Source organism: Pogoniulus pusillus, chromosome 5, assembly GCF_015220805.1.
Source record: "Pogoniulus pusillus isolate bPogPus1 chromosome 5, bPogPus1.pri, whole genome shotgun sequence".
Lineage (NCBI taxonomy): Eukaryota > Metazoa > Chordata > Aves > Piciformes > Lybiidae > Pogoniulus > Pogoniulus pusillus.
Genome location: NC_087268.1, coordinates 12,909,702 through 12,921,310, shown reverse-complemented (window position 1 = coordinate 12,921,310; position 11,609 = coordinate 12,909,702). Strand labels below are relative to the sequence as shown.

Genomic DNA, 11,609 nt, shown 5'->3' with positions numbered 1-11,609 from the left:
TCTCCTCCTTCCCTCCCTCCTTCCTTCCACGGCCCCTCAGCACCCGGTAGCAGGTATAGGCCCTTCCTCCTTCCCCACCTACACCCCCTGCAGCAGAGGCTGGTAAGATACCAGGAACTGCTTTACACAAATAATAAGAGTTGTGCTTTTCGCTCGTTCTGTTTTGTTTGGGTCTTGGTTGGTTGGTTGGTTTTTAAGCATGTTAACATAAATGTGCGCACAGGTGCATGTGAGCACAGGGGCACGGATGGAAGTTTCGGCCGAGTTCTGCCGCCGGAGGCACAGGAGCATTCGCTTCCCTTGTCTTGTGGGCAAAAAGTTCAGGGAATCCTTTTTCCTGCCGAGTGTTGAAAAGAGCGCAACGGTGCCCTAATGAAAAGCTACTAAAAGAAAAACTAACCCGCTCTTCCCCCCCAACAAAACAAACAACGAAACAAAACAACCAACAACAACAAACACCGCCCCCCCGCCTCCCCCCCCCCAAAAAAAATAATCCCCAAACCAAAAGAACACAAAAGCAAGCAAAGGTACAAGAGGTAGCCCCACGTCGTCAGCTAATTCATGGCGGGATCGAAGGCACGGACACCCGCCTCACGCTGAGTAACGGCCGCCGACAGGTGCCACCGCCCGGCGCCGCTTCAGGGCGGGCGAGGCGGAGGCTGAGCTCCCTGGCCTCGCCGTACTACAGCTCCCGGAGGACTCTGCGCCGGTCGCCTGGAAACCGGTAACGCTGCGATGGAGGCGGCTCAAGGTACGGAGTGGTGGGGAGGGTCAGCTCCCGCTCGGGCCCCACACAGGTCCACACCGCCCCTCGGGGAGCCCGCAGGCACCCCTGTGTCCACGCATCCCATGGGCCTGTTCCCGGTAGCCACCTCTCTCCTAATGCATCTGCCGCTGCCCACGGCCGGGGTTATGTCCTCGCTGTGCCTGAGCCTCCCTGTACAACCTTCCCCATGGCCCTTCGGAAGCTCCTAATCTTGCTGCCCCTGAGGACCTCCCTGGCTGCCCCTTTGGTATCCCCTGCAGAACAGCCTGTCTGGAGGCTTATCACAGCTGTTTTCCCGGTGTCCAGGTGGAAGGTGTCTTGCGAGAGGGGCAGGCTGAGACAGGGCTGGACTGATACCTCTGTGTAAGGTCTGGTGCCATCATCTAGGCATCCTGACCTCTGTGTGGGAATTTGTCTTCCTACACTGAGGCTTTTGGAGAAGAAAAGCCTTTATTCTCATGCAGACGCTTAGCTTTGGAAAAGTCAAACAGGAACGAATGTTGTGCAGCTGAGATGAACCATCCCCTACTTCAGTTGAAACGTGGGACTTGATGGTTTTGTTTTAGCAAAAGGAGGTAAAGACAAAACACACAAACCAACTGTTGAGGGCAGTTATTTTTATGACCTGTTGCATTTGTAGCACTGTTGCCGTGTTCATTTCAGTGGTTTCCCTTTATAATGTAAGTTAATAAGTAACTATCATGATGTCACCTCTTCTGGTTTCTGCTTAATAAAAATCTGGTAACCTTTATTCACAAAGCAGACACTTGTTTTAACTATGAGACTGAAACTTCTGCTTGTGTGAGACAGAGAAAGGACATCTGAATCATAAAATGACTGGGTTGTAAGGTTGGAAGTCACAGTTAGGTTTTATTTATTCTAATTTTACAGGAGAATATTTTGCATGTGCGTAACAGCAATAGTGATGTTCTAAGCAGGGCTTCCCTGTCCACTTCTTTTCTCACTCTGAGGGGAAAAGAGACAGTAGAGGCTGAGGGGAGACCTCATTGCTGTCTACAGCTACCTGAAAGGAGGTTGTAGTGAGGTAGGTGTTGGTGTCTCTCTCTGATGGGAAAAGAGACAATAGAGGCTGAGGGGAGACCTCATTGCTGTCTACAGCTACCTGAAAGGAGGTTGTAGTGAAGTAGGTGTTGGTGTCTCTCTCTCCGTTGGGAAAAGAGACAATAGAGGCTGAGGGGAGACCTCAGTGCTGTGTACAGCTACCTGAAAGGAGGTTGTAGTGAGGTAGGTGTTGGTGTCTCTCTCTCTGTTGGGAAAAGAGACAATAGAGGCTGAGGAGAGACCTCAGTGCTGTGTACAGCTACCTGAAAGGAGGTTGTAGTGAGGTAGACGTTGGTGTCTTCTCCCTGGTGTCAGATGACAGAAATGAGAGAGGAGACAGGCTGAAACTGAGCCAGGGGAGATTTAGGTTGGATATTAGGAAAACATTCTTTACTGAAAGAGTGGTGAAGCATTTGAACAGGCTGCCCAGGGAGGTGGTGGAGTCACCATCCCTGGAGGTGTTAAAAATCCCATGTGGACATGGCACTTTGGGACATGGTTTAATTAAAAGCTATGGTGGTCTTCGGTTGATGGTTTGACTTGATGATCTTGGAGGTCTTTTCCAATTAAAACAATTCTGTGATTCTGTGATAAAGGTGGTGTGTATGTATCCTGCTTTGTAGCTTTATCCTTGCTGTTTCAGTCTCTGGCTGGTAAATAATTCATATACTTAACCATAATTGCTGTGAGATTTGATATCTTCTGTTATTCTCCTGAGGTGTTCAAGGCTAGGTTAGATGAGGCCTTGAGTGACCTGTTCTGGTGGGAGGTGTCCTTACCTGTGGTGGGGGGTTGGAACTAGATCATCTTTGAGGTTCCTTCCAACCTAAACCATTCTGTGATTCTGACTCTAGCTATTGTAAGAGAGAGAACAATATTCTCTAGAACAAAAAGATTCTTCCTTGAGATTTTGAGTTGTTTGTCTAAAGCTGATATTTATGATTGATTTCATAGTAATACTGACTGATAATGATACACAGACAGCTCTTGGGAGCTATGCCTGATTTACACTTGGATATTTTTTTCTTTCTATAAGCACTGAAAGACTTCTTTTAGCCCAGTAGATTCCTGATGTACTCTGAGGTGGCCTGAAGGAAGCAGACCTAGACTGGAAGAAGATGCCTCAGTCTGGAACAGATGATTAGTATGTAGTTCCTCATGGCAGACAGTCCTCAGGCTAGCCAAAGGATGGAGTCATTATTTTAAGGCAGTGCTACCTCTAGACTAGAAAGATAGTAGTCGTGCCTGTAAGGCTCATAGTATGGAGCTAGGACTCATGATTGGAAGCAATCTTAAAATCAAAGAAGCATAGGATGGTAAGGTTTGGAAGGGACCTCTGGAGATCATCAAGTCCAACCCTGCTGCCAAAGCAGAATCACCCAGGGCAGGTCACATAGGAATGTATTTGGGCAGGTTTTGAAAGTCTCCACAGAAGCAGCAGCCTGTGCTCTGGGTGGTCTGTCACCCTCACAGGAAAGAAACTTTTCCTCATGTTGAGGTGGAACTTCATGTGTTCCAGTTTGTGTCCATTGCCCTTTGTCCTATCACAGGACACCATTGAAAAGGGAATGGCCCCTTCCTCTTGACACCCACCTTTCAGATGTTCAAAATCATGAGTAAGATTCTCTCTCAGCTTTCTCTTCTCCAGGCTAAACAGCCCCAGGTCTTTCAGCCTTTCCTCATAAGAGAGATATTCCAGTCCCTTAATCATCCTCATAGCCTCTGTTGGACCCTCTCCAGTCCCACTGGAATGGGAGAAACCAGAACTGGACACAGTACTCCAGATTTAACGTCTCTGGGCAAAATGGAACGATGGCCAGTAAAAGAATAAAACACAAGACAATCTCTCCTGAAAGAACTAGCAGTGTAGAGATAAATCTTTAATCTCTTCACTTTCACTGGTACTAATAGCATTGCAGTTATATTCTGCAGTAATAGTTCTTTTTTCTACTAATCCTGAATTAGTGAACAAAACTAATTTTTGATCTTCCGTAGATGTAAAAGCTGAGGTGAGATAGGTGATACCTGAAGCACAGTCACACAGTTAATGGTGAGGCAGAGACAGCTTAAAAGAATAACTACTAGATCTGTTCAATTTCTAAAGCAACACTGTAGTCATTATTTAATTTGGTGGATTTTATGCAGTTGAGGTGTCAGTCATGGGCTTTATGAAGGCAAGCATTGCACTTATGAAGCATAGACTTTTTCTGGAGAGAGTTAAGATGCAGGATGACAAAATGCAAAGAAAGTGGTATCATCTCAATGAATGTATTTATGTGTTGCAAGTTAAGCAGTTATTGATTTAGTTCTCTTGTATTTTGGATAAATGAGACTGGTCTGAGATGAGTCATCTCTTAATGTCCTAATTTGCTGAGAATTTTTGAGACACTCCTGTAGATAAGGATTCTGTGTGGCAGCAAAAATGCCAAGAAACATCTTTGTTTCTGAAAGTAAGATACTCAAGTGAGCATATTTCTCCATTCTGAGGTAAGCTGTACCTTTTTAAAACATAGCTAAGGAGAAGACATTGAAAGAAGATGGAGCTTAGCTATAATTTACAGCTGGCCACCGAAACAAAGAAAACCTGAATTCACTCCTGAATGAGTTCTTAAGAAGCTAAATGCTGGAACTAATGGGGATAAGTATATTGTTTCAGGTCAGTCTTGAATTATTCAGGTCAATCTTGAATTATTAGGACTAAGGGGAAAAAAACCAAAACAACAAAAGTGTCCTGGTCAGGCATAGTATGTAATTAGGGTTGGTCTGGTTGCAAACTTGGTTGGTTTTTGGCTTGATTTCCACCCCCCCCCCCCTACATTTCACACCAGTTTTACTTGCCACTTCCTCAGCTTTCAGTATCAAACCTCATAATTCAATCTTATTTAGGAAATCTCTCTCTCAAAAAAAATCCAAAACAGTAAAATAAAACTGACATTTGGAGAGATGCAGAAGTTTGTCACAGTGAACCTACAGAGAAGTTTTCTTAATCAGTCAACCCATGAAACCCAGAATTTGCAACTAAAGTAGATGTGTCTCCCTTCATGAACATTCTCAGAGGCTTTAAATTACAGATTTATTTTGGCTTGAATGCCATCACAGGAATATGCTCACTGAACACTGCAATAGCTTTCTTTAACTAGAACACAGATATCAATGCAGGCAGAAATGTTCATACCCTCTTTCAGCCTAAAGCATTTTCCAGATAGGAATTAATTTATAATGAAAACTATGATAGTCTTAATTTTTAAAAGATAAATGGTTGCTAATTAGTTACAATAATTTGAAATATTATAGCACTTTTCTCTGTGGATATCCAAACACTTTGCTAAGATGGTAAGTATTATTATCTCATTTTTCACAAGAGATAACTGAGACAGCCAGAGGTGAAATGGCTGATACACAGAGTACACATCATTACTGGGACTGGAATTAGAATTCAGGTCTCTGAACACTCCGCTGTATATTTATGCAACTATCTACTCTGTAACTATTCCTTCAACTTCAGTGATATCAGTTCTGTTATCCCATTTAAAAACTCATGAATTTAATTTAAATATATTGAGATATACTGCAATTGTTTTCTTTTGGTTTGTTTTCTGAATGTAAAACTTTCAGGATATCTATTTTCAAGTTTTTCTCAGTACTCCTGAGGGGTAAAGGTCATTTTAATTCTTAAGTGAAATTATTCAGGAAAGTCAGACTCTAACAAAGACTTAGAACTCTTGGATGAAGATTGACTACTCACATAATGACAAAAATTACATGTCTGCAGTATTTCTTTGCCTTCACTTTCCTTCTAGTGGATGACATTATGTCTGGACATTTTGCCTTTTCCCAAATGCCTCAAGAGATCCCAAATGGATTCTGGCCCAAAGCCAGACACTGGACTTTTTTCCTGCTATCAAACCGGGGTATTTCCTGATGCTATATAGTGATTTCAATAGATTAATAGAATGGTTTAGTTTGGATGGGATCTTAAAGTTTCTCTAGTGCCACAGGCAGGGACACCTCACACTAGACCAGATTGCTCAAGGGTCTGTCCAATCTGGCCTTCAATACCTCCAGGGAGGGGGCATCCACAATTTCCCTGAGCAACATGTTCCAGTGTCTCACCACCTTCACTGTAAATAGTTTCTTCCTAATACCTGGTGGAGCAAGTGGAATCAGAGACTGAGAGTACTGCTGAGTACTGCTTTCATAGAATCATATAATTAAACAGGTTGGAAGAGACCTCCAAGATCATCCAATCCAAACTATCCCCAGCCCTATCCAATCAACTAGACCACGGCACTAAGCGCTTCATCCAGTCTTTTCTTGAACACCTTCAGAGATGGTGACTCTGTCACCTCCCTGGGCAGCCCATTCCAATGGCAAATCACTCTCTCTGGCAAGAACTTCCTCCTAACATCCAGCCTAGACCCTCGCTTGCACAACTTGAGACTGTCCCCTTATTCTGTTGCTGGTTGCCTGGGAGAAGAGACCAACCTCCACCTCCCTGCAGCCTCCCTTCAGGTAGTTGTAGACAGCAGTGAGGTCACCCCTGAGCCTCCTCTTCTCCAGGCTAAACAACCCCAGCTCCCTCATCCTCTCCTCATAGCGCTGTGTTCCAGGTGTCTCACCAGCTCCTTCGCTTCCACTGAGATGTTGGCACAACATTAAAAGTTCCACTGCTTTCTAGTTTTCATTTTTCCATTGTTATCTGTATGAACAGCATTTCAGACCAGTGCAGTCAAGTTACAGTTCCTTAATTTCTTTACTCCCTTTCAGTTGACTGAACTTGTATACTTAATTTTGCTCTTTGCTGTGACTGATTTCTGACCCCTCTGGTTGTTTTCCATCCAACATCTAAGGCAGAAAAATTCAAGCAGTGCTTACAAAATAGGAAACCAGATTTGGTCTGAGGTATTAAACTGAAAAGTACTTCTGACAAGTGCTTATGACTAGAGTATGCTGTGTTGTAGGCCAGAGAAGGGCTACACTGGGTCACACTGGCAGTCTGCCTTTGTGAGGACAATGGTGTCTGGTGGTCTGTTGTATGTGTTTTTCCTAACTGTTTTGTATAACAATGCATCTCCAATATCTACTGGAAAGGATACCCATAGTATAAGAAAGACATCAGACTGCTGGAGCAGATCCAGAGCAGGGTATGAAGATGATCAAAGGGCTGGAGCACCTCCCCTATGGGGACAGGCTAAGAGAGCTAGGTCTGTTCAGCCTGGAGAGAATGCGGCTCTGGGAAGACCTTATAGCAGCCTCCCAGTACCTGAAGGAGACCTACAGGAAAGCTGGGGAGGGCCTTTTAACAAGGGCTTGTAGTAATATGATGAGAGGTGATGAACTGAGGCTTGAGGAGGGCAGATTTAGACTCAGTATTAGGCAGAAATTGTTTACAGTGAGGGTGATGAGACACCAGAACAGGTTGCCCAGGGAGGTTGTGGATGTCTCCTCCCTGGAGGTGTTCAAAGCCAGGTCAGATGGGACCTTGAGCAACCTGGTTTAGTGGAAAGTGTCACAGTATCACAGTATCACAGTATCACCAAGGTTGGAAGAGACCTCACAGATCATCAAGTCCAACCCTTCACCACAGTGCCCAAGTGGTAGCAGAATTCAGACGCTTTCAATTCAGACCCTTTCAATTCCAGTCCCTTTCAGTTCAAACCATTCTATGAATTTATGAACTTTATGTGTTTTTTAAAGCTGAGAAACAAACACTAAGCAAAGCTGAACTGAACTGCTTTGCTATGTCTTGGCTTTTAGCCATCAATATTTTTAAAACTCAAAATTTTTCTTCCTCAATTTTGAATATCCATAGTGAAGTTTTTAACCTCCTGAAGGAGCACTTGTTCCAGACTTTCCCAGGACAAGCTGTTACTAAAGACGTTTTACCCCTGTTTTGATCTGTGGAGTGCCTGTTACTCTGTTGACAGAGGCAAGAAATGCGTGAACCCTTCCCTTTTGCAGTTAGGTGCCAGTATCAGCAAAAGCTCTACAATTCATGGTGATTATATATTTGTCTATGTTCTCACTTCTGAGATGCAGAAGGTGGTTTGGAAGAACAGGATGATAGTGAAGTACCACTAGAGACACAAGAAAAGCCTCAAAAGGTGGAAAAGAAAATCTCAGAAACTTTCTTCTACAGCTATGAAGATATACATTCACAGCCCTTTGTCACTGAAGACTCTGGGATACCAGTTAACCTTCTTACTCTTAAGTATCCTTTCTGCTGAGGCTGTGCATATTTAAAGTTAATAATATTTAATAGGGGTTCTCAGAGTAGTACATCTCTAATCTGGAGTAGCCTGCGTGCAGATTGGGACAACTCTCTGCAGCCAACTCTACATAGCCAGCTCTGTGTGGGAACCACTTTATGTGAGTCTATTACAGGTGGCAGGACCACCTGCAAGTTTGTTTCTGCTGTGCCTTGGGGAGTTTTCTTTCTTTTCCTCTTCCAGGGGGTGATGGCAGTGGTGTTTGTCAAGGATGTTCCACTACCCCCCAGCATCCACCTCAGCCCCAGGAAACTCTGAATATGGGAAGCCAGCAGTTCCTGCTGCAGTGGCATTTCTTCCCCGCCTGCACAACATACAGAGCAGTAGCAGCGCTGAAGTGACCATGAGGGGCTTGGTGGGTATTAAAAGGCAGAGAGGCAGCTATCTGTTCCCCAACTATCCAAGCAAAATTCTCCTGTAGTTCTTATCTGCCTTTCATCCCAACTGCACATTAGCTGGCCCTGCTCATACTGACCAAAGTTTGTAATTTCAATTTTTGGGTTGGATTTGGTTCTCTTTATCTCATCATTGCCTTTATCTCATTGTGCATTTTTTTGTATTTCACATTTAATGTAGTTGCCTTTACCTCATCATTAATTTGAATATTACTTTCATGATAAGTCACCAAAAACAGTTGCAGAGCAAAGTGGACACCTCTGATGGCTGAGCACAATGAAGGCATGGGATTAATTAGCTGGCACGTCTTACAAATTGTGGGACTCGTTATTTCTCACTCTTTATCTCCCTTACCCATATACAATTTCCTTCCCCCCCACCACACTGAGATCTGAAACTGGAGCTGCTCTCCCCACTGCTTCCCCTCTAAGCTGTGTACACTCCTGCTCCCCACAGTGCCATGCATATCTCCCACTGGTGTTTAAGGGCTGTGTGGCAGGGAGGACTGGACAAATCTGCTGACCGGTGGAGAGCTGTCCCCTAAGAAGCTGGCTGCAGAGAGTTGTCCTAGACTGGCCTATGTGTCATCAGTGGGATACTTCTGATTGAGATATGGGTAAGAATCCTGAGTGGTTATGATTCTGGGTGAACTTGGTCTTGAATTTAATCTTAAATGTTGTCTTGACCTCATAAATGTTTCTTATTGCTTACTGTTGTAAGTAGTCTCATAGAGCTAGATCATGGACAAATTAATGTGACCAGCCAGAAGACTAGCAGAAGCATATCCCCTGCAAAGCTCTCTCTTTCTGTATAGCCATGCTGTTGTTCCCCAAGAAGCTGAGGGGAAAGCAGAAGAAGATCAGCTGTGTATCTTGTACTTCCTCACAGAACTCCTAAGTGAGAAGTGGAGAAGAAACCAGATAGATTTGTAGTCCAGTAGAATGAAGTGATGCTCATTACTTAAGAGCTACAAGAAGGCTTTAGCCATATATGATGTGTGATATATGGTCAAGAAGGATATATATGACTTTCACAAGTGCTTGTGGTTTTCTCTGCAGACACAATCAAGTTGCTATTGAACATTGGATTTTTCCTTTTCAGTGTCTGCCTGTAAACATTTAAGTGAGCTTGAGCACTTCCTTGGTTTGATCTCTTGTTTGTAGAACATTTGCTAGTAATCTGATGTGTATCTCCTACATTCTGTTTGAAAAGAGAAACACTCATAGAATATAAGTTCTTTGTAGCCCCAAAGGATCCATCAGAGGCAAAAGGTGTGCCCTGTAGTGGAGATGAACGGATGGAATATGAACTTTAGAAGGTCTTCACCTGTGCCTTCCTCTCAGTCATAAAGGCATGGTATATTTTCCCTTGACTATATACTGAACAAAGCTATCTCCTACCATCAGGCCTTCAGTCACCAGATTCAGTATTCCCATTTCAGTTTTCATTTCTATCCTCTTAGAAAACTTTGCTACAAAGCCAGTGTCAAATCTTTTTCCTTATTGAACTGTACTCAGACATTCGTTTGGATATGACTTCACCAGAAGTGTAAACCTGATGCCCATGGATGCCCAAACCCTGATGTATATAGCAGGCAACCACATTGTGCTCCTGGACTTGAAAACTAAGTCTCAACATTATCTCCAGAGCAGTGGTGGTGGTGGAATAGGGTTTATCACGGTATGACTTCTGTTTCATGTTTGAGGAGGTTATTCACTTTATAGAAACAACTTGTTTGCTTAATTACCTGATGGGAACTTTCTACAGCTGCACATACATATGTGCACAAATGTGGTATTGATCAGGGGTGTGTGTGGATTCTGCAGCATGGACTACTCAGCCTGTCAGAATGAGTGGCAGAGGACAAATATCTACATACCTGAGGCCCAGGCATAGGTACCTTGAAGGACTGACAGGTGTTGGCTAGGATTAACTTTTAAAATTGTTACATTCCTATTTTGGCTCATATCAACTTTAAAACAAACAAACAAACAGCTAATATTAATAGAGTATTTTGCCTGCAGTTAAAATGTAGAAATTTAAATTCCTAGATAAAAGAATTACAGAATCATAGAATGGTACAAGTTGGAAGTCATCTCTAGAGATAATTTAATCCAATCACCCTGCCAAAGGAGGGTCATCCAGGCCAGGCCACACAGATACACATCCAGATGGGTCTTGAAAGTTTCTAGAGAAGGAAACTCCGCAACTTCTCTGGGCAGCCTGTTCCAGTGCTCCAGTACCCTCGCAGGACAGAAGTTTTTCCTCATGTAGAGGTGGAACCTCCTGTGCTCCAGTTTGTATCCACTGCCCCTTGTCCTGTCACCGGTGGGACCGCTGAAGAGAGACTGGCCCCTTCTGCCTGACAGCTACCCACATTTATAAAGATTAATAAGAGCTCCTCTCAGCCAGCCTTCTCCTTTCCAGATTAAACAGATCCAGGTGTCTTAGCCTTTCCTCATAAGATGGATGTTCCTCTACCTTCATTATCCTCATTGCCTATTATGAAGATAAAAAGTATCTGGTTTCCCTCTAATAAGATCAGGTTGGATATTAAGAAAAAAAATTCTTTACAGAAAAGGTTATCAGGCTTCCCATGGTGGTGGTGGTGGAGTCACCATCTCTGGAGGTATTGAAAAGACATGTGGATGTGGTACTGAGGGAAGTGTTTTAGTGGTAGTAGCTTAGTAGTAGTGGTGGGATATTGAGATCTAAGCAAGCAGGTAGGCTTGATGATCTCAAAGGTCTCTTCCAACCTCAATAGTTCTATGGTTCTGTAGTCATAGATCCTACAAAGTCTTCCTCTGCATTTGAAGCACCTTACTGTGTGAAGGGCTCTGCTGTCTCTCAGTGGCATTCCTTATGAGCAAGGCTTTCAGAATATCAGCCTTGGACCATTCTGTTCCATTGCAAGCAGCCTTTTCTGGGGACTCAGGGTACATCGTTACGTCTTCCTAACAATGTAATTCAGAATGGCTTTCCTGAAGTTGTCTGCTGAAGTAGATGGATGCTAACAGAAATGCTGCTCATGGAAAGATCAACTATTTGGTATAGTGAGGTAGGAATAGTAGAAGAATGCATGATAAAGCAAATTATTTGAGTTTGTTGTGCTTCTG

The 11,609-nt window shown here is 43.6% G+C and overlaps 1 protein-coding gene across 1 annotated transcript in view; it reads left to right on the top strand.

Moving 5' to 3' along the window:
* Positions 1-476: 476 nt before the first annotated feature.
* Positions 477-11,609, top strand: part of CFAP44 (cilia and flagella associated protein 44) — a 70,420-nt gene continuing 59,287 nt past the window's right edge. The window contains exons 1-3 of the mRNA XM_064143261.1: positions 477-751; positions 7,862-8,039; positions 10,011-10,173. Of these exons, the coding sequence (XP_063999331.1) occupies positions 736-751; positions 7,862-8,039; positions 10,011-10,173 (357 nt within the window). The 5' untranslated portion in view covers positions 477-735. The remainder of the gene's footprint in view (positions 752-7,861; positions 8,040-10,010; positions 10,174-11,609) is intronic.